Source organism: Mobula birostris, chromosome 3 (genome assembly GCF_030028105.1).
Source record: "Mobula birostris isolate sMobBir1 chromosome 3, sMobBir1.hap1, whole genome shotgun sequence".
Classification (NCBI taxonomy): Eukaryota; Metazoa; Chordata; class Chondrichthyes; order Myliobatiformes; family Myliobatidae; genus Mobula; species Mobula birostris.
Genome location: NC_092372.1, coordinates 95,870,096 through 95,893,774, shown reverse-complemented (window position 1 = coordinate 95,893,774; position 23,679 = coordinate 95,870,096). Strand labels below are relative to the sequence as shown.

Here is a 23,679-nt window from a genome sequence, read left to right as displayed (position 1 = left end):
CAATTGAAAGTTCCACTTGAAGTGCAAACATAGTTTCAGTATAAAGGCCCCAAACAGTCCTTCCAGGTGAGCCAACACTTCACCTGCAAACCTGTTGGGGTCATCTATTCTGTCTAGTGCCCCCAATATGGCCTCCTCCACGTTGGTGAGACCCATCGTAAATTGGGGGATTGCTTCGTCGAGCACCTCTGCTCCATCTGCCAAAAGCAGAACTTTCTGTTGGCCCAACATTTTAATTCTGATTCCCATTCCGTTCCAACATGCCAGTCCGTGGCTTCCTCCTGTGCCAAAATGAGGCCACCCTCAGGGTGGAGGAGCAACACCTTGTATTCCATCTGGGTACCCTCCAACCTGATGGCATGAATATCAATTTCTCCTCCCGGTAAAAAAAATCCTACCCCCCCCCCCAATTCCCCATTCTGAATTCTTCATGTCCTCTCACCTGCTTATTACCTTCCCCTGGGTCCCCTCCTCACTTTCTCCTATGGTCCACTCTCCTCTCCTATCAGATTCCTTCTTCTCTAGCCCTTCATCTTTCCTACCCACCCCAGCTTCACCTATTTCCCTCCCCCTCTCCTCTTCTTCTATTTCCCACCCTGGCCTCTTATCTCTTCTCACCTGCCTATCATTTCCCCTGGATCATTTCCTCCTTTCAGTTTTCCAATGGTCCACACTTTTCTCCTATCAGCTTCCTTCCTCTCCAGCCCCTTATCTTTCCTACCCACCCTGGCTTCACCTATCAATGTCTAGCTTGTCTTCCTTCCCTTCCCCCTACCTTTTTATTATGGCATCTTCCCTCCTCCTTTCAGTCCTGTAGAAGGGTTTTGGCCAGAAACGTCCACTGTTTATTCATTTCCATAGATGCTGCCTGACCTGCTGAGTTCCTCCAGCATTTTGTGTGTGTTGCTCAGGATTTCCAGCATCTGCAGAATCTCTTGTGTTTAAATAAAAAGGGCTTCTTCTCCCAGGAAATAGATTTTCAATCAGGTAAAACTACTAGAATCCCACTAATCAGAAGCAATCTGTATCTCAAAAGCATTACTTCAACTGTAATCAAAACTGAACAATACTATCCTGGCAATTTGAGTTGGGTTATATTTATAACCCACTAAAGACAAGAAGAACACGACTGTAAAACACAGGATACAAATCACAGTAATTTCTCCACGTAGCAGTTATGTACTTATTGTAAATTATTTCTGATTCACACCAATTAAATTGCTAAACTTGTCACAACATTATTCTCCAATATGTGACCTGCTCGTCATGGTCACTTGGTGAATGAAAATTCGCCCTGGTAGAATTCACTACACAAAATTCTGAGAACCCAAATAATCATTGAATTTCTGGAAAAAGTAATAAATTAACATAATATTTTTTAACCACTCATTGCTTGAAGCATGTGCAATGATGTAGTTTGATGTTATCACAACACGGCCTGTTTTGTTAGACCACAAATGCCACCACAGCCCACCTCCCCACATTATGGTCCATTATGTGGGCGTTACCCATACAATAGTTCTGGCTAACAACATTTTTTCAAATCCCACATTCCTTATTCTGGCAACTATCGGGCAGCCCTGCGCCCAGTAGTCCTTCAGTCACCAAATAGTGAAGTCGCCTGTTCTCATATTTGTGATCCAGACATCCAGGTTGTTCTCCATTATTCCCTATCTACAACTGCTTGTTGGTCAGTGTGTAGAGGGAGGCCAGTCATTTTCATTGTTTGTTAACGTTTTGCAAAACTGGACAGTTCAAATGAGAATTCCTAACTCTCCGTAAAGCCGCACAGCCTTTTGTAATACCACACAACTCCATGCGCAACAAAAGCTGAATTCCTGGAAGGACACGACACCTGAGCTACTGCTGTAATCCTTGTGTCTACCCAACTATCTAAATGCCATTAAAAGTGTTAAAACTTTCGATAATTTGATGGCGCTACTGAAGATGTCCAACAGCTTACTGGTAGTTCGAAAGCAAAGGATTTTGATTAAAAACACTACTAATAACATTCTTTTTTAAGTAAATTGTGGTAAACTATCACCGCACACAATGAAGAGGCAAGTGATGGCAAAATGAACTGGAGAGACATGCCCTGCTGCAAAATCGACACACTTGGAGTTGGATCCGTGCTGGTTGGAGTGGATGATTCGGAAGGGAGAAGCTGGGACAGAGGAGTTCCGATGCCCGTCCAACTAGCCTGGGTGAAAGAGTGGATCACTCTAAAGCCGATTTGGAGAGGTCGAGAATGGTTTCTTCAGCAGCAAAATCCAGATCTGAAGCGAATCGCTGGGCGGTGTGTACTACGCCCGGAGCGATTCACCACAGCGAGGCCCAGGTCCTAAAGCAAGGTACAATCTGCTGTTTGGACAACCTAAACACCGGCCCAGATAGACTGGGAAGGCAGGTTGTCGAGAGTCGAGCAAGGTTGGATTGCTCAGGGCGCCAAGCTGATTTGGAAAGATCAAAACCAGATTCTCCAGCCGCAAAATTTAGGCCTGGATTGATTTGTTGCAGCTGGGCCCAGGTTCTAGTGCAAGGTTCAGACAATTTAAATGTCGGCCAAGATGGACTGGGGGGGGGGGGGGGTCCTCTCCCTGCGATGCTAAGACTGAGGCACAACCTCCCATTGCTGTGCTTTGTGTCTGCAAACTTTGCGGCAACTTGCTTTGCTAATATGATGAACTAAATACCTAGGCTTTGGGCCTACTCCAAGACTGCTCCAGGGATTTAGATCTAAGGACTCAATTTGGTTCGGAGTGCTGTTGTTGTTGCTTGCTTCTATTGTTTGCATGAGTTGTTTTCTTTTTCCTCTTCCTCTGTGGGCACGGGAGGGGGGGCGGTGTTGTTTCTTTATATATAATTGGGTTCTTTTGGGTTCCTCGTTTTGCAACTGCCTGTAAGCAAACAAATCTCAAGGGTGTATAATTTATACATTCGTTGATAATAAGTGCACTTTGAATCTTGAATCTTTGAACCTGCCTTTTTTTTTACTTACTTGGAGTACAAATTTCCTGAATATCTTACACTTCACTTAATTAAAATGCAGATTACTTATTTCTTTGCAGATTTATCAAACAAATTACTTCAAAACCAAACAAAAATATTGAGTTTTAAAAAGTCAACTGAATCAAATATTTTATTTCAGCTTTAATTTTTTTTTGAAGATCCAATTTAAGTTGAAATGTCAAGGAAAAGAAGGTATGCTGATAACTATACAGTTTCACTGGCATTAATGGATGTGACGAGACACAAAAGCCAGTGTTTTTGTTCGGAAAAATTCTTGTGAACGGAAGTATGAAGCCAGCAAAACTGACAGAGCATCTCACACCTGTCCATCCTGAAAATGCATCTAAAGATTTGTGGAACACACACAAAATGCTGGAGAAACTCAGCAGGCCAGGCAACATCTATGGAAAAGAGTAAAGTTGACATTTCGGGCTGAGACCCTTCAGCAAGACTGGAGGAAAAAAAGATGAGGAGTAGATTTAAAAGGTGGAGGGAGGGGAGAAAAACACAAGCTGATAGGTGAAGCCGGGATGTGGGGAGGAGAGGTGAAGTAAAGAGCTGGGACGTTGATTGGTGTAAGAGAACAAGGCTGGAGGAGGGTGAGTCTGATAGAAGAGGACAGAAGGCCATGGAAGAAAGAAAAGTGGGGGAGGAGCACCAGAGGAAAGTGATGGGCGGGCAAGAAGATGAGAGAGGGAAAAGGGGATGGGGAATGGTGAAGGGAGGGGCATTACCAGAAGTTTGAGAAATTCACGTTTATGCCATCAGGTTGGAGGCTACTCAGACGGAATATAAGGTGTTGCTCCTCCAACCTGAGTGTGGTCTCCTCGCAACAGTAGAGGAGGCCATGGATTGATATATTGGAATGGGAATGGGAAGTGGAATCAAAATCGGTGGCCACTGGGAGATCCCGCTTTTCTGACTGACGGAGCGTAGGCACTCAACGAAGCAGTCTCCCAATCAACATTGAGTCTCACCAATGTACAGGAAGCCACACCAGGAGCACCGGATACAGTAAATGACCCCAACAGACCACAGGTGAAGTGGCGCCTCAGTGAAGGACTGTTTGATGCCCTGAATGGTAGTGAGGGAGGAGGTGTAGGGCAGGTGTAGCACTTGTTCCAAGCACTAGCTCCAAGGCAGAGTACAAAGTAAATGGCAGGATACTTGGTAGTGTGGAGGAGCAGAGGGATCTGGGGGTACATGTCCACAGATCCCTGAAAGTTGCCTCACAGGTGAATAGGGTAGTTAAGAAAGCTTATGAGGTGTTAGCTTTCACAAGTCGAGGGATAGAGTTTAAGAGTCGCGATGTAATGATGCAGCTCTATAAAACTCTGGTTAGGCCACACTTGGAGTAGTGTGTCCAGTTCTGGTCGCCTCACTATAGGAAGAATGTGGAAGCATTGGAAAGGGTACAGAGAATATTTACCAGGACGCTGCCTGGTTTAGAAAGTATGCATAATGATCAGAGATTAAGGGAGCTAGGGCTTTACTCTTTGGAGAGAAGGAGGATGAGAGGAGACATGATAGAGGTGTACAAGATAATAAGAGGAATAGATAGAGTGGATAGCCAGCGCCTCTTCCCCAGGGCACCACTGCTCAATACAAGAGGACATGGCTTTAAGGTAAGGGATGGGAAGTTCAAGGGGGATATTAGAGGAAGGGTTTTTTATTTAGAGAGTGGTTGGTGCGTGGAATGCACTGCCTGAGTCAGTGGTGGAGGCAGATACACTAGTGAAGTTTAAGAGACTACTAGACAGGTATATGGAGGAATTTCAGGTAGGGGCTTATATCGGAGGCAGGGTTTGAGGGTTGGCACAACATTGTGGGCCGAAAGGCCTGTACTGTGCTGTACTATTCTATGTTCTATGTTCTATTGTTCCACTTGCAAGGATAAGTGCCAGGAGGGAGATCAGTGGGGAGGGACGAATGGACAAGGGAGTCACATAGGGAGTGATCCCTGCAGAAAGCAGAAAGTAGGGGGAGGTGCTCCGGGTGTGGCCTCTTGTATATGAGGGAGACCTGACATAGATTGGGAGACCGCTTCAGCGAGCATCTATGTTCCATTCACCAGAAGAAGTGGGATCTCCCAGTGGCCATCCATTTTAATACCATTTCGCATTCCATTCAATCTTCCGTCCTCAGACTCACTTTACACCACATGCTGTCAGAGCAGTGCTGCCAGGATAATCAAGGACATGACCCACCCAGCCAACACACTTTTCTTCCCTCTTCCCTCCAGGAGAAGGCTCAGGAGCTTGAAGACTCATACGGTCAGATCTGGGAACAGCTTCTTTCCAACTGTGATAAGACTGCTAAACGGATCCTGACCCAGATCTGGGCCGTACCCTCCAAATATCCGGACCTGCCTCTTGGTTTTTTTGCACTACCTTACTTTCCATTTTTCTATTTATGATTTATAATTTAAATTTTTAATATTTACTAATTTTTACTATTTTTAATATTTAATATTTGTAATCCAGGGAGCAGGAAGCACAGAATCAAGTATCGCTGTGATGATTGTACGTTCTAGTATCAATTGTTTGGCGACAATAAAGTATAAAGTATATGTCAGTCCATTGCCTCCTCTAGAGTCGCGATGCGGCCACACTCAGGTTGGAGGAACAACACTTTATACTCCATCTGGGTAGCCTCCAACCTGCTGGCATGAACATCAATTTCTCGAGCTTCCAGTAATGGCCCCACCATCCTTTACCATTCCCCGTCTCTTTTTCCCTCTCTCACCTTACTTCCTTGCCTGCCCATCGCCTTCCCCTGGTGCTCCTCCCCCCTCTTCTTTCTTCCATGGCCTCTGTCCTCTCCTTTCAGATTTTCCTTTCTCCAGCCCTGTATCTCTCTCACCAATCAACTTCCCAACTCTTTATTTCACCCACCCCCCCTCCAGATTTAACCCATCTCCTACTGTTTCTCCCACTCCTCTCCCTATCTTTTAAATCTACTCATCTTTTTCCCTCCAGTCCTGCTGAAAGGTCTCGACTGTACTCTTCTCCATAGATGCTGCCTGCCCTGCTGAGTTCCTCCCGCATTTTGTGTGTGTTGCTTGGATTTTCAACATCTGCAGATTTCTCTTGTTTGTAAAGACTCCGGGGGTCTTTTTGTTGTGCAAAGAAAGCCCAATTCGAAAAAGTTGGGACACTTCCAAAACTTGGATTTACCACTTCACAAATCCTTTTCTTGAAGCATCCAATAAAGTTGCTTACTGGATTGCCAAACAAAAGAAGCCCCACTTTAGTAAAGCCATGTGCACTGGAAATGGTCGGGCTGGTCTGTGGATACAAACAGAGGAAAAAAATGGAAGTAGTTCCCTTATCAAATAATGTACTACGTTCTAGATTATAAGATATTTCTTTTCACATTTTGAAGCAAGTCATTGAGGAATTGGGAGCCTCACAATTTCCATTCAGTATGCAACTGGATGAAATACAGACATCTCTCAACGTGGTCAACTCCTGGTTTTTGTCCGTTGTGCGCATGCTGACGCCATAAAAGAAGAATTCTTATTTTGTGAGTCTCATTTGGAAACCACAAAGGCCATCAACGTTTTTAAAATGGTAAAACTTTTTATGCCAAACAAAACTGACTGGAAAGAAAAAACTTCACACTCTTTGCACAGATGGAGCTCCTGCGATGCTTGGTAATACATCTTGGTTACACATGCTTGGTTACACAGACCTGCACTGGCAACAAAGACTCTTCCAACAACCTTGAAAGAAGTTTTGTCCACATTTTCCGGTTTAAGATGGCGCTACTGAACACATGCAACAGCTCAATGGTAGTTCAAAAGGCAAGAAATTCAACTGAAAACATCACTAATAACACCCTTTCTTAAGTAAATTATGGTAAACTATCAACATAAACAATGAAGAGACAAGCAAAGGCAAAATGAATTGGAGGGATGAACTGTGCTGGTGTGTTGCAGAGTCAACACAGACAGAGTGAGCCATTCGGAGAGGAGAAGTCGAGGCAGAGGAGTTTTATTGCCCGTACAACTGGCCTGGGTACAATGTTGGATCACTCTAGGTACTGAGCCGATTTGGAGGAATCGATAGTGGCTTCAGATTGGGTGGCAAAGTCTAGGCCCAGAGTGAGGCGCTGGACAGTGTGGGCTAGGCCCATAGCCTTTCACTACAGTGGTGCCCAGGTCCTAATGTGAGGTATGATGCGCTGTTTCGCTACTCTACACCAATGGATACTTTACAATAGCCAATTAATTTACCAGCCCACCTAGATAGCATTTGGAGAGAACATGGGAACTCCACAGTTCTTTAACCTGTGTGTTGGCACGTGGCCAAGTGGCTAAGGCATTGGACTAGTGATCTGAAGGTCGTGAGTTCAAGCCTCAGCTGAGGCAATGTGTTGTGTCCTTGAGCAAGGCACTTAACCACACATTGCTCCTGCATGCTTTTAGCCAGAGGCGGTGGTTGGTGCAGTATGGACAAGACACGACAACAACACAAACCGATGCACACCTTTGTTTTTTCACAATGCCAGAAGCAGACGGAGAAGCTCAAGCAAAATGCAGTAGGTGGGTGGGTGGGGATGAAGTAAGAAGCTGGGAGGAGAGAGATGGAAGAGGTAAAGGGCTGAAGAAGGAACTTAATAGGAGAGGAGAAAGGGAAGGAGGGGAACCAGAGGTGATGGGCAACTGAGCAGAAATGGTGAAAGGGTACCAAAATGGGGAATGAGAAAAGAGATGGAGGGAAGGAAAAGAAATCGATGTTCATGCTAGCAGATGCTGGAGATACTTAATGGAAAGAGAAACAAACCAATGACATTATAGCCAAAGAGATAATGCTTATCTTAGCCGGTCACAGTAGACCGAGCACTTTTATCAGATTGAAGTAGAAAGGATTATGTAAGTGAGAAACCATAAATAGACACTAAACAAATCAGCCATACTTAATTTGTCTAATCCTGGCTTTAAAAAGAAGTGGACTGGTGATGCTCATAAGTAATCCTTCTGAAAATCAGGAACAGAAAAAACTCTTTATTCATGCTAGGAATCTCTCTATACTGTTTTGCAGCTTTTAACAAAATAACCCCTATTAAGAAAAATCTGCGGTATAACAAGTTGATCTTCTCAACAACATTTGAAGAACAGTTTATATAAACGTAGAAAATGCTGGAAATACTTAGCAGGTCAGGTGGCATCCATGGAGACAGAAAAATAGTTAATGTTTCTAGTGCATGACTTTTGGAATGGGGTGGGTTGATCATGTGGTTGCCCTCACTCCCTCCTCCTCCACAACCTCTCACTCTGACCTCAGAATCCCACACACAGTAATTCTCATTCCATCAGCTCCTGTATACATTATAACAAAAGTGTCCTCATGCACACATCTTTTGCCACTAGTGCAAAAGGAATTTAAACTGTGCACAGAAGGTTGTCACCCTCTACCTCGTTGGCATATATATTTCACAATCGTACACAATCACTTTTCCTTGTCAGATTTCTGAATCAGGCAGTGTTGACAACATGGAATTTGTGATGATTTGTCTGCAGATTCTAGACCAGGTTTATTTATACTGCTTTTATTGAAGAAATTATTCTGTGCGCACATGTTGTCACTGGGCAAAAAAATGCACAGCACAAGAGTTTTGCGCACACTGGTCATTAATAGCTTAGAGGGACATCGATTATAACCAACAGTGATTCACATTGCCTGAGTTTGCAGGCTCACCACCAAAGCCACTCAGCTCCAGTGTTGCATCCAGAATCCCATGCCTCACACTCCACAAGGCTGGGGGATTCATTTCCACAAGGAACTACCCCCTACTCTTTTATCATAATTGCCTATAAAACAGATTGGCAATTCCCAATTCAGTATTGGTGGTCAGTTGCCCAGAGGGCCAGTACTGGGATATGTTATTGGGCCCCGCCACAGACTATGGCCTCAGAATTTCCTGTGGGGAAGCAAGTGCGAGTTACCTGCACAAACTACTGGTTCGGCTGTTGGGGCTGAGGGTCAACAACACCACGTAATATTCTGACCCACCACCCACCTGCCTGATAAGCACTCCCATCCCATCCGTGCCACAACAGAATCTACTGATCGCACTTCACCACCTTCGAACCCAAGGAACTGGAAACAAGTCGCTCTCGACATCCCTCCCCCCAACAGATTGCCTCTGAAGTAAAGACATAGCAATAGCCTGAGCCAAAACCAGAACCGTCCCCAGATCAACTGTCCAGAAGGTCCCAACAGAAGGGAACGTGCCGTATTGCCCGCAGGTAACACTATGAAAACGAGCCTATACAAAACAACTCGACTGGAGCATAGCAAATGTATGAGACATCGGGTTTACAGACAGAATGAATGCCAACGCAAGCGAACCACCCGTGATTTTAGTAGTTATTTAAACACATATTTAGCAGTTATTAAATTCCTGAAATCCCCCCCCCCAAAAAAAGCCCTAATTTGGTCTTGAGTTGAAATACCACAAATAAGGTCGGTGATATTTGAACAAATCTAAACTAACCTGTAGTGCTGTCCCCAAATCCTCACACATACCTGCTCCTGCTCCATTGCCACAGACGGACGGAGGAACCGGGAGATGAGTCCGGGCTGTTGGTGGAGCCGGACGAGGCTCTCCGTCCACACGACCGGCCCGTCGGAGCCCTCCAGCACCACGAATACTTCCGGGTTGGCCTGGCTCTTCCTCTGGGTGAGAGCCGGGCCTCGGTTCCGGGTAGGTCTGCAGGCGGCCCCACCGCCGCTCGGGCCCCAGGAGAGGTTCCAATTGCGGCGGATGTATCTGACCCCGGGCCGGGCGGCGTTCCCGTTTGCTCCTGTGCTCCACTCAACTCGGGCACAGACGCGGCGAACTATTCTTCACTTTCCAAGTAGTGTTACAGTTTTATGTTAAGCAAAGTCGCTTTGAAAAGTATTTTGAACCTAATGCCCTTGCTGCTGATCTGCAACAGACGTTGATAGAATTTGAACCGTTGTATGAACTCCATAAGGCAATGTTCAGTATTACAGGTTGAGCACCTTTTATCCGAAGTGATGTTTAGTATTACAGGTTGAACACCCTTTATCCAAAGTGATGTTCAGTATTACAGGTTGAGCACCTTTTATCCGAAGTGCTTGCGGCCAGATGTACTTTTATTGTGGATTTTGGAATATTATGAGATACTTCGGAGATGGGACCCAAGTCTAAATGCGAAATCCACTTACGTTACATATGTAAAATCAGATTTAATATCATCGGTATGTGTCATGAAATTTGTTAGCTTAGCGGCAGCAGTTCAAAGTAAGACATGATAATATAGAAAGAAAAAATAAGTAAATCAATTACAGTGAGTATCTGTATATTAAATAGATTGAACATAGTGCAAAAACAAATAATATATATTTAAAAAGTGAGGCAGTGTTTACGGGTTCTGTGTCCATCTAGGAATCGGATGGCAGAGGGGAAGAAGCTGTTCCTGAATCGCTGAGTGTGTGCCTTCAGGCTTCTGTACCTCCTTCCTGATGGTAACAGTGAGAAAAGGACATGTCCTGGGTGATGGGGGCCCTTAAAGATGGACGCCGCCTTCCAGAGGCACCGCTCCTTGAAAATACCTTGGAGGCTAGTACCCAAGATGGAGCTGACTAATTTAAAGCAACTTCGTGACTAATTTTGCAGGTTATACATAAAATCTGAATGTAGTTTTATATAATATTTTAATAATTTGGTGCATGAAACAATAACATGTACACTGAACCATCAGAAAAGGAAGAGATCTTTACCTCAGCCACCCGGGTGGACAGTCAGTCGTGACTGTCTGCCATCGCCGTCATTCCCGACCCTGAGCTTATGTGCTACTAGTAAGCAGTTCTTGTCTTGCAATTGTTCATCACACGTATACTGATGCAGCTGTTCAGCGTGTTGGATTTCATCAGCAATGATCTTGGCAAACACGTCAATGAATGTCTCTGCTGTTTTGTGACCTTAAATTTCTGCAGCCAGCCTGCTGAACATTAACAATTACCTTGGGTTTTCAGTTCGTCCTGATAGATCTTTGCTTGTTTCATAATCAGCTTAACATTAAGCGGCATATGTTCTCCCCAATGCTGATGAATGCACTCAATACACAATCAAGATCTTCATTTTTTGCTTAATGAAGTTTTTAAAAAATATTTTTCATTACCCAGTTCATTACATATGTGAGGTCTCTGCTCAGGACCGTCTGTGATGTGCAGAGAACTGTACATCGCTTGGGAACTTTCCCAGCGCCTTGTGGAATTTTCCATTTGTGATGTATAGTCAAGTCAGTGCTCAGAAAAATTTCAGATTTTCGAGGTTTTCAGACTTTGGATATTCGGATAAGGGTTGCTCAACCTACACTTATTTGTGACTGCACCTGTCTAGCAAGACGAATGATTGTTATTTCAGCAATTTTTAAAATAAGATATAAAATAGCAAGTTTTGGTTAAAAAAAATCCCCAGTTATTGCAAATTCACAACATTGACATCAAAGCTACTGGACAAAAATAACCTTTTAAATGGCACATCACCTACCACCCAGGACATGCGCTCTCCTCGTTGCTACCACCAAGGAGGAGGTACAGGAGCCTGAAGATGCACACTTAACATTTCAGGAACTGCTTCTTCCCCTCCGCCATCAGATTTCTGAATGGACAATGAACCCATGGACACTATCTCACTATTTTTTTCCTTTTTTACTCTCTTTTTGCATACTTATTTAATTGCTATGTGTGTATATATCTATATATATTCTTAGTGTATTTTGTAGTTTTTTTGAATTATGTACTGCACTGTACTGCTGCTGCAAAACATAGAACATTACAGCACAGGAACAGGCCTTTCGGCCCACAGTGTTGTGCTGAACCAAGTAAATCGATAATCAAATCGCCAACTAAACCAATCCCTTCTGCGTACGCAATGCCCATATCCTTCCATTTTCCTCACATTCATGTGCCTATATAAATGTCTTTTAAAAGTCTCCAATGTACCTGCCTCTACCGCCATCCCCAGGCAGCTCATTATAGGCACCCACCACCTCTCCTTTGAAAATATCCCCTTGCACCTTAAATGCATGCCCTCTGGTAATAGCCTTGGGGGAAAGATACCTCCTGTCTACTCGATCTGTGCCCCTCGTAATCTTATAAACACCGATCAGATCTCCCCTCAGCCTTAGCATTTCTGATGAATGGTCCTGAACCTGAAGAAATGGCTCTACTTCTCTCCGCAGATTCTGCCTGTCCAGTTGAGTGTTTCCAGAATTTTGTGTTTTTAACCATATGGCTGATAATTCCTGTACCTCCAAAATCTAAACTTTTGACTAACCTCTGTTCTAAGTAAAAGTTCGTCCTTATTTAAGGTCTTTGCCCAAAACATTAATTCTGTTTCTTTTTCTATCAAAGCTGTCTGTCTCCAGCATTCCTTGGCTTTATTTTGGATCTTCAGCATCTGCAGTATTTCATTTTTGTCAACACACTGATTACTGGATATTCGGGGAAACCCTTTGTAACTTGGTTGTGACTTGCAGCACAAATTTCTAAGTTATTGTTCTTCACTCCCCACCCACAACAAAAGTAACAGCAGCTTGCAAGTAAAAGAGCTAGTCAAATGGAACGTTTTATCCCGACATACATTAAGTTTGTTCACTTACGCGGAAACCTTTCTAGTGAGCTGACCCTCAGACCTTCTGGCCAAAGTTGCATTTGGTAAAGCATAGGCATGGGGTGTGCACACAGGTATTGAGGTAGTAGTTTGCAATCTGAAAGGACTTTGGGTGAACCAGATTGACAAAGAAGTTCAATTGTACCAGGGATTCTGAATCAAACCCAGAGGAACAACATGTACAGTGTGTGAGAGTCATTGGAGCTGCATTCATCTAATAAAATGGAGGATGTTCCTTTAGGATCCTGACTTATGCCTTATCTTTGCTAGAAGTGCTTTTGGGGAGTTGAGAAGCCACAGAATACCCAACAGCTGAACTTACTGAGGGTTCCCCCTCACCGTCATTCTAACCATATTTTACAGGAGCACCATTGAGAGTGCCCTGGCCAGCTGCATCACCACCTGATACAGGACTTGCAAGGCATCTACCAGCGGGGCCCTACAAAGAATTGCAAGGACTGCTAAAACGATCATTGGGATCTCTCTTCACCCAACTGGTACACAGGGCCCTTAGCATTGTCAAGGATCACTCCCATGAGTTGCACAATCTCTTTGACACCACCCTCCCCTCCCCCACATCTTACCGTCATGCAAGAGATACCCTGGCATTAAGACAAAGGCTTTTAGGATGAGAAAGAGCTTCATCCCGCGGGCCATGAGACTTCTGAATTCACTGTGACCGCCAAGGTCTCATCATATGTGAAGCACCAGTAGCATTATACATTTACTTTTTAACGTTGTTGTAAACACACCTTATGCTAAATGTCACTCTTCTGGAATATATTTTATTATTTGTGGTAGTATTACTTCACAAGTTGTATGTGAGGTATACGTACCGTGCTGTGCAGCTTGGTCTGGAGGGACGTTGTTTTATTTGGTGGCATTCATGTACACAGTTGCACAGCGAACAACTTGAGCTTGAACTTCAATCTCTTCATACAAATTTTTACTGATCAGTGTGTCAGTGAACAGTTGTCTCTAATTTTGGCAATACGCAATGCGGAATGATATTGGCATCAATAGTTTCATGGTTGGAACTATGGAGGTCGGGTTGCAGCTATATATTCAGGATTTATTTTCTATTGTATAAGCTTCTGTGGCACCACTGCTGTCTCCTAGGTTACACGACCAATTAAAGCTACATCTTTCGGAGTCAACTCTTTTTATAATAAAGTTGTGTTAATTGCAGAATTGTGCTATTCACAGAATTTGTTGTGAATTGTTACTCGTCCAGGCTTGCAAAAAATGAAGTGTATTGTGGCTGAAAATTTAAATGGTGTTACGCTGATTTTAATACAAAAGCAATTTTAGAAAGAATGGGGCACTCTGTAGAAGCTCTCCACTTTCCAAAATGTGCACAATTCAGGAAAAAAAATAGGCTTGCATATATATAGGACCATTCACAGCTTCAGAACCCTCTAGTACTTTCCCACTCATGTATAGTCACTCAAGAATATGTGAAAGAAGAGAAGTAAGTTACTTTGACCTTCAACCCTGCTCCACCATTCAACATTGTACACCAATGTACTATCAGTACTATTACTAAATTCACATTGGATCCAGGAATTAAATGAACCAACCATTGAATCTACTTAATCACAGGGTTCACAGTCCCCTGGGAAAGTGACTTCCAAAAATTCTCAGCACCCTGAAGAAAGAAGTGCTAGTGTACTCACAACTAGGACCCAGCATATATTGTATCCTAGTATATTAGTTCAAGAGATCAAGATAGTAAACCCCTCCCAACACCCTGATGCTTTACAATAGCAAACCTATATTAACTAGTACTATATACCAGACATCCCACCTTGCAAAAACTCATTTCAGGGAAGTAGCACCCCCGCCCCCCGCAACCCATTATTCCCCCCCCCCCGGTCGACCTCCAAGGCGCATGTATACGGGACATTTGATTATGAAAGAACACAACAATTTATTTGACACATATTGAAACTATTTACACACACACACATATATATATTCCTTGCTGAGTATTTTGTTGGCAATCTCAATGCTAATGCAAATAGCTTTTCTATTTCTTTTGCAAACTTCCCTTGTACTGTGATGTGGCTCTGCTGAAAAGAACCGTGAAATATTTGAGCAGCCTCCCCTGCGATTAGCCTCCCTAATATGTTGTGGTTCCTAAAAGAAATAAAAGCATAAGGTGTATCCTTATTATATTGTCTTATGTAATACTTTGTTTAGTGCTTTTGTCTAATCTGTAATCTGTAAACTGGGTATATGCAGAAAATGTGACATTAAAATATGTACTTATATATTATCATGGAGTCATTTTTTAATTCTATTACAACTTTAAGCAAGTCTACAGGGAGTTTGGCCTCATCACGTTGGATATCAATAGAGTAGCTCCTTAGCAGCCAGCCAGCTAGTTTAAATAACGTTAGCTATGCTAATAAATGAATGACACCTGTTAAACTCACCTCAACATGTCTTTTACAGTCCTAATCCACCATGGGCAATAGAAAAGTCACTGTTGCAAACAGTGCAGCAAGCAACACTGTCATTATTTTTGACCCCTATTAGGCAGGGGTACACTTTAGTGTAGTCTGGGGTGAAGTGCGTTTTATATTTTCTTTTCTTGAAACACTTTGCCATGGCAGTGCAGGACATGAAACTGAACTGATGGAGAGACAGAGGTCGACTAAAGGCCACCCACAGAGAAAACTGATGAGTCTACTTAGCACAAAGAGACCAATCGGGATGCTCGCTCTTGCTCTCGATCCCGCTCTTCCTCTCCCTCTCACTTCCGGGATATTGTATATAATTTGCGGGCATCAGGGAGCTGCTATTAATATGCGGGAGACCCCTGGAACTTCCAGGAGTGGTGGGATGTCTGATATACTGTTTTACGGTGACAAACCAAAGCCCATGATATGTTGTGTCAGGATCTAGAGCTGTAATTAGATCCCACATCTCGACTACAGGTCAACAGGTCTGATCATATTTCACACAGTCCCTAGTTCTCTGCTTTTAGGCCTAGGGACTGCCAGCAACCCCCAGCTGACATGTAAGCTATGTCCATTGGCACAATGAGTGGACCTATCCCATGGGACTGATGAAGCCATAGATCAAATGCTGTTCACTGCTCTTCTTAACAACTCATGTTGCACTCTCAGGCCATTGACTCCCTCACCATCACTAACCTCATCAACCCTTGAGATCTCCATCCACTGCCACCAACCTCATAATTCCCTTACCCCACAGTTCTTGTTTCTACCTCCTACCCAAGGTCTACAAGCCTGACCGTCCAGGTGGATTAATTGTTTCTGCCTAATCCTGCCCCACTGAAATTGTGCCTGCAGAACTCAACTCAATTCAACTCCATTCTATTCCCCCGGTTCAGTCTTGAGTTGTGCGGACAGCCCAGCGCATCTGTAGTTGTGAACTTCCCATGATTCAGGACATTTGCAAGGACAGGTGTGTAAAAAGGGCCTGTAGGATCACTGGGGACCCAAGTAACCCCACCCACAATCCATTCCAGCTGCTACCATCCAGGAATTAGTACCACAGCATAAACACCAGGACCAACAGGCTCCGGGACAGCTTCTTCCACCAGGCCATCAGACTGATTAATAACTCACACTGATTTGAGTGTACTCTATATTACATTGACTGTTCTATTTATTATAAACTACTATGATTGCACATTTAGACGGAGACATAACATAAATACTTTTACTCCTCATGCATGCGAAGGATGTAAGAAATAAAGTCAATTCAATTCAATTTCCCACCTACATCTGTGGTGCTTCAAATATTCTCAATCTCCTCAATAACTTCCAATTCCAATGGCCCTGACCATCTCATTGTCACCATGGATGTCTAGTCCCTGTACACTTCTGCCCCCCTTCAAGCTCTCCACTACTTTCTTGACAAAGACTCGATCAGCTCTCCTTCACCACCAACCCATCACTGTCTGGTAGAACTGGTCCTTGCCCTCCTTTGGCTCCTCCCACTTTCTCCAAGTTCAGGGGTAGCCATCATTACCCGCACGGGCCCCGGCAATGCCAGCCTTTTCATTGGCTACTTGGAACAGTCCACGTTCCAAGCCTTCCCCAGTAAAGCTCCCCTACTCTTTCAGTGCCACATTGACAACTGTATTGGTGCAGTTTCATGCACTCCTGCTGAGCTTGACAATTTCACCAACTTTGCCTCCAACTTCCATTCTGCCTTTAAATTCACAGCCCATTTCTAACACCTCTCCCCCTTTCTCGATCTCTCTGTCTCCATCTGTGGAGATGGACCATCTGCTGACATCCTTTATAAACATACTGATTCGCACGGTTATCTCGACTGTAGTTCTTCCCACTCTGTCTCCTGTAAAATAATGCTATTCCCTTTTCTCATTTGCTTTATCTCTACCGCATCTGTTCCCGGGATGGGGCTTCCTTTCCAGGGCATCTGAGATGTCGTCCTCCTTCAAAGAATGGGGCTTCCCTTCCTCCACCATTGATGCCACCCTCGCCCACATTTCCTCTATCTGGCAGTTATAGTCACTCACCCCATCTTCCCACCACCTGAACAGAGCTGGAGATCCTCTTTGCCTCACCTTCTAACCTATGAGCCTCCGCATCCAACACACCATTCTCTGCAAACTCCATCATCTTCAATGGGATCCTACCACCAAACACATCTTTACACCCCACTCCCAATCTCTGCTTTCCGCAGGGATCGCTTCCTCTGTGATTCCCTTGTCCACTTGTCCTTCCCCACTAATCCCCCTTCTAGCACATATCCCTGCAAGTGGAAGAAGTGCTACATCTCCTCCCTCACCTCCAGTCAGGGCCCTAATCCTTCCAGGTGAGGCAACACTTCAACTGCAAATCTGCTGGGGGTCATCTACTGTATTCGGTGCTCCCGATGCAGCTTCCTCTGCAGTGGTGAGACCCAATGTAAATTGGGGGACTGCTTGTCGAGCACCTCCACTTCATCTGCAAAAAACAGAATTTCCCCATTGCTAACCATTTTATTTCCTATCCTCATTCCTGTTCCAACATATGGCCTCCTCTTCTGCCTTGACGAGGACACTCAGGGTGGAGCAACGCCTCATATTCCGTCTAGATAGCACTTAAAGCTGATGGCATGAACATAGATTTCTCCTTCTGGTATTTTTTTTCCTTCTCCCTTCCCTCTTCTTTTATTCCCAACCTGGCCTCTTACCTCTTCTCCTCACCTGCCTATTACATTCCCCTTATGCTCCTTCACCTTCCCTTTCTCCCCCACAGTCCACTCTCCTGTCCTATCAAATTCCTTCTTCTCCAGCCCTTTGCCTTTTCCACCTATCACCTCCCAGCTTCTTTCTTCATCATTTCATCCTCCCTCACTCACCTGGCTTGACCTATCACCTTCTAGCTTGTCCTCCTTTCATTCCCGCCCCCCCCTCACTTTTTTTATTCTGGCATCTTTCCCTTTCCTTTCCAGTTTTGATGAAGGATCTCGGCCTCAAACATCGACTATTTATTCATTTCCATAGGTGTTACCTGACCCGCTGAGTTCCTCCAGCATTTTGTGTGTGTTGTGTTCTCTTTAATTCCTTCCTTGGGTAAGGAGACCAAAAGTACACACATTATTCCAGCTTCACTCACCACGATCCCACACCATTGTCACAAGACTTTATGGCCCAATCTAGGCTTACATAGTATTTGCCTTCTTAATCCTACATGTTCATTATTCATGTAGAAGAACATCAGACCTCTCTGAAAACCAATATCTCACATTTCTCATTGTTTAAAAATTATCTTGCTTTTCTCCTGTTCCTGTCAAAGGAGGTGTGGGAGCCATGTCACTTCTCCGTCTGCATTGTATTCCGTGTTGCATGCTGATTATGGTAACTAGTCACATCAGTGTGGGAGTGGCAAAAGCAAAGGAAATAATTTACCCATTCTTGCTTATTTCATGGAAATTTGTATCACTGTGGAGGTCATATCTTTGCTAACCACTTAATATCGCTTCAAAATTGTAAGTTTGCTAGTTACTATTAAAGGATCAAATAAAGCAGCAGTCCCCAACAACCAGGCTGCGGACCGGTACCGGGCCGCAAGGAAATGATATGAGTCAGCTGCACCTTTCCTCATTCCCTGTCACACCCACTGTTGAACTTTAACGCACGTGAGGTCATCAGTGACCCAAGACATGCAAAGAAATGGGTCCGTGGCCCACTTGTGAATGTCCCCGGTGAATCTTCCATGTCAGCTTGGGAAGAAGATCAGCTCCTCGAGCTTCAAATGATGGTTGGCTGAAAAGTATGTTTGACATAACATCTCTGCCGGCATTCTGGATCAAAGCCAAGGCTGAATATCCTGAGATAGCCACAAAATCACTGAAAATGTTGCTTCCATTTCCAACATATCTCTGCGAAGCGGGGTTTTCTGCAATGAATGCATTGAAAACTAAATTGCGGAATAGATTGGACATAAGGTATGCCCTTCGAGTATCGCTGTCTCCCATCACCCCTTGATGGGATGGTCTTGTTGCAGGAAAACAAGCCCAGGGCTCCCATTGATTCAGTGATATTGGTGTGTTGCAATGATTTTATATGTTCATACAAGGAAAATATGTGCTGTGTGTTTAATATCCAAATGTTACTTAAAATGTTATGATGCTATTGACTTACAAGTGACTTATAATTCAGTGGTCCCCAACCTCCAGGCCACAAAGAATGCAGTGGTACAGCGGTAGCCGGGATGCACCCAGCACATCTTTAAGAAAAAGATGAAATAGACAAGCTAATTGATTAGGTGCTGCCCGGCACCTAATCAATTAGCTTGTTTATTTCAGCTTTTTTCTTAAAGATGTGTTGGGTGCCTTTACATTGTCTCCCTCACTACCATTCAGGGCCCCAGACAGTCCTTCCAGGTGAGGCAGCACTTTACCTGTGACTCGGCTGGGGTGATATACTGCATCCCGTGCTCCTGATGCGGCTTCTATATATTGGCGAGACCAGACGCAGACCGGGAGACCGTTTCACTGATCACCTACGCTCTGTTCGCCAGAGAAAGCAGGATCTCCCAGTGGCCACACATTTTAATTCCACATCCCATTCCCATTCTGACATGTCTATCCACGGCCTCCTCTACTGTAAAGATGAAGCCACACTCAGGTTGGAGGAACAACACCTTATATTCCGTCTGGGTAGCCTCCAACCTGATGGCATGAACATTGACTTCTCTAACTTCCGCTAATGCCCCACCTCCCCCTCAAACACCAGCCGTTATTTATGTATATACACACACATTCTTTTTCTCTCTCTCCTTTTTCTCCCTCTGTCCCTCTCACTATACCCCTTGCCCATCCTCTGGGCTTCACCCCTCCCCCTTTCTTTCTCCCTAGGCCTCCTGTCCCATGATCCTCTCATATCCCCTTTGCCAATCACCTGTCCAACTCTTGGCTCCATCCCTCCCCCTCCTGTCTCCTCCCATCATTTTGGATCTCCCCCTCCCTCTCCCACTTTCAAATCCCTTACTCACTCTTCCTTCAGTTAGTCCTGACGTAGGGTCTCGGCCTGAAACGTCGACTGCACCTCTTCCTACAGATGCTGCCTGGCCTGCTGCGTTCACCAGCAGCTTTTATGTGTGTTGCTTGAAGTTACAGCATCTGCAGATTTCCTCGTGTTTGTGTTCTGACTATCGCTGTACCACTGCATTCTTCGCGGCAATGTATCGGTCTGCGGCCTGGAGGTTTGGGACCACTGTTATAATTGATTTATCACTATATTTATGAGAGGAAAATATGCACTGTGTGTTTAATATTAAATTCGTTACCCCTTTAGAAATGAAATTGAGTGTATTAGCCACTTATAAGTGACTTATAGTTGACTTATCACTTATACTCTGGTCGTGTTTAACACCCCCCGGTCAGCCAGTCTGCAAGAATATTGTCAATATTAAACCAGTCCACGGTGTGAAAAAGGTTGGGGACCCCTGAAATAAAGAATTTAACTCCTTGGAACAATCATTTCATTAGAGCTGAGAGATCGCCGTGCAGGCGTAACAACTCTGTGGCAGTCGCAGGCGGGTGGAAATTGTTGTGCGTTGATTTTGGATCAGTTTTGCCACTACAGGAGGCAACTTCAAATTTTTCAGCTCATATCCCCCCCCCCACCCCATTCTCTTCACCCTTCTGCAATCTTTTTATATACTCCTCACAGCCTTCCTTCCAACCCAACTTTGTAAATCCAACAGATTTGGATGCTATACACTTGATAATGGGGTGGCGGAGTGGAGGGGTGGAGGTATATCTCTATCACAGGAGGGCACCCCTTCCCTCCGTTAGCCCACAAGTCACCCTTGGGCAATGCAAAGCACCTGCTTAGCCTTCAATCAGTGTCGATGACCCGATGTCAACCACCTGGCAGAAGCAGCCCTAATCCTCATCAGCAAGCAAGCATTACGAACAGGAAGAATGGTGGGGAGATGGTAATGCTGGTTTGTGCAGTGCCAGAGGATTGAGTTGGGTAGTGCACTGCTGCGGGTAACTTCACTCACTAAATAGCTGGTAAAATACCTGCTGGAAGGTTGTGTCTTAGTCTGTCTAGTTGACAAACCTATCAAAATTCATGGTGTTTCTGAATGTCACTGCATTCAAAAACAATTTAAAAAGTCCATCAATTAACAAAATTTAAAGAATTTAAATAAAAGTGAATAACGATTCCTGCACTCCATCTAACCTGATATAGATTCAGATGGCAAATTTCCCAATGTTGGTGCTTGGAATTGCCTCAATTTTCTACCAAATCCACGAGAAACCCAGCATCAATGGGAATTTCCTGGAAAAAACCGCAGCCAGCATCTTCAAAAAAATGTTTCTTTTTTTTTTTAAAGCAGAATCAGCACCAAAATCCTTCATTGCTAAAAACTAAAGACTGTAGGTTAATGCTTAGTTTGCAGTGTTATTCCAAGCCATTATGAATTATGTTGAAAGCAGATATAAAATTATAAAATGAGATATATAGGAAAATGTATTTTCCAAACTCTGTAACCTGAATGATATTGTTGATGTAATTCTATTGTTTAGGGAACATATTAAGATCTTCATCATTTAACTGTCAGACAGCATTCTTCCTTTTATTGCAAATAATATCTTTATTAAAATTATATTCACTGTAAAAATTCCAGATTTTTCTTTAACACTGCATTTAGCAAAACAGCAGCTTAATGTAACACTGCATAATCTTTTTAACATTTATACAGTTAAAGTACTGCAACAATATTTAGTACAAGGTAACATTCCCTTACGTTATGTTATGATTTAGTACTGATGCTGTTGTCCGAATTTTGTTTCAACTTGACTTTGGATAAAAGCCAAGTGGTATGCCTGGAGATAATAGTCAATTTATAATTCACAACCATTTTGCACTCCAAATTTAACATCCATGATGAGCGGTTTCAACTTTGGGACAATGCTAAATTTGCCAAATAAAATACAACCTGATTTTAAGATGCATACCTTGTTTCATTTTAACCTAAATTAGTATTCAGATCTTAAAAACCAATTATGAACATCTTTAAAACATTACTAACTCACATTTTTAACAATATAATAGATGTGTGCAATGAAAGTATTCATTGGATTAAAAAAGAAACCAGTATGTACAGATTTTCAATCCCCAGCCTGAATGTATAAAACACTTCAATTTTGAAAGTTACTATACATTAGGAATTTATTGTACATCACTATTATCTTCTATTTTAAATTGTCAGTGATTAATTTGTTAATATAGGTTAAGTAATGCATTGACAGAATCAATGGCAAATCTACAAAAACACTTCGAGGTTGATACAGATTATATATAGGTTCAGATGAAGTACATCTGCATTACTTATTATTTCTTTACTTGACCAATTGTTCTCTGAATACATCTGAATCCCTTCATGCAATTATTTTATTTATTGATTTATTAAGATATAACGCGGAATAGGCACTTCCGGCCCTTTGAGCCGCGCCACATGGCAATCTCCCCGTTTAACCCTAGCCTAATCATGGGACAATTTACAATGACCAATTAACCTACTAACCGGTACATCTTTGGACTGTGGGAGAAAACCAGAGCACCCAGAGGAAACCGACCCAGAGGTCACAGGCAGCGGCAGGAATTGAACCTGGGCCGCTGGTACTGTAAAACTCTGTGCTAATCACTACGCTACCATGTCACCCCCAACTACTTTGATAATTAATTCATTTATTGTCATTAAATCACTCAAAACTGTTTGTAAAATCAGGTAGTGTCATATCATTAGCTTTTCAAATTCCTTGCTGTTTTATACTAATATAGCAAGACCAACTAGTACTAACTACCCCAATAGTGATGAATAAACACCTGCTAGATTTTGCGTTGCTAACCGAAAATATATTCTGTAACTGTATGCAAAACAAAGCTATACATAAATAAACTAGAGATTAACGTAAATACCTACTTAGATCTTGGGTTAATCATGTAATTCCTGGCTACATGCAAAGTAACACGTCGTATTGTCTCTTGTATGTTTAAGGAGAACCACTTTAAGCAATAGTGAAAAGATGTTAACATTGAAGTGTAGGAATTTATCTTTCACTTTGTTACCATGGCCACAGACTTCTTCACCCATGAGTCCACATTAAGCTGGGAAAGCATAAAGCGAGCTACATCTCCTCGTGTCACTGAATTTGCAATGGGAATTCCATCCCGATCCGGAACAAAGTAGCCGTCATGAGTTAATATTTCTTTATCTATTAAAAAAAGGATTAAATAAGAATTACTGAATAATATTTAGTATTTTTGAATATATAGAAATACACAAATAATCCCATTGTGAAAGCATATGCACATTTATTTTATGCATCATCTTAAATCAATTTTTGATAGAATACAAGAGGTTGAGGGCTAAAATTAACAATGCCTATTTACAGATTTCATGGTTGCACACCAGGATTCCAGGAGAAATTCAGTAACAAAGTACTGCATGTGGGTGAATAGCTATTGGTGTTCTTACAATCCCTACAATACTCCCCAAAGATTTATAACGT

At 43.2% G+C, this 23,679-nt stretch overlaps 2 protein-coding genes across 12 annotated transcripts in view; both read right to left on the bottom strand.

Annotated features, from left to right (window-relative positions):
* The window catches only part of klhl8 (kelch-like family member 8), a 45,915-nt gene extending 35,126 nt beyond the window's left edge, over positions 1-10,789 (bottom strand). For 2 of the 10 annotated variants that reach the window (XM_072253098.1, XM_072253099.1), the window contains exons 1-3: positions 10,764-10,787; positions 9,543-9,946; positions 6,186-6,296 (exon numbers count right to left, since the gene is read on the bottom strand). Coding sequence is in view for 1 of the 10 variants with exons in the window: in XM_072253096.1 (XP_072109197.1) it covers positions 9,543-9,557 (15 nt within the window). In the remaining 9 variants the exon portion in view is untranslated. The other 8 variants (XM_072253091.1, XM_072253092.1, XM_072253100.1 and 5 more) reach the window with 8 other exon arrangements.
* A 10,953-nt stretch (positions 10,790-21,742) lies between these two features.
* LOC140195184 (flavin reductase (NADPH)-like) overlaps positions 21,743-23,679 on the bottom strand; it is a 38,242-nt gene continuing 36,305 nt past the window's right edge. For both annotated transcript variants that reach the window (XM_072253089.1, XM_072253090.1), the window contains exon 5: positions 21,743-23,382. In XM_072253089.1, coding sequence (XP_072109190.1) covers positions 23,225-23,382 — 158 coding nt within the window. In that variant the 3' untranslated portion in view covers positions 21,743-23,224. The remainder of the gene's footprint in view (positions 23,383-23,679) is intronic.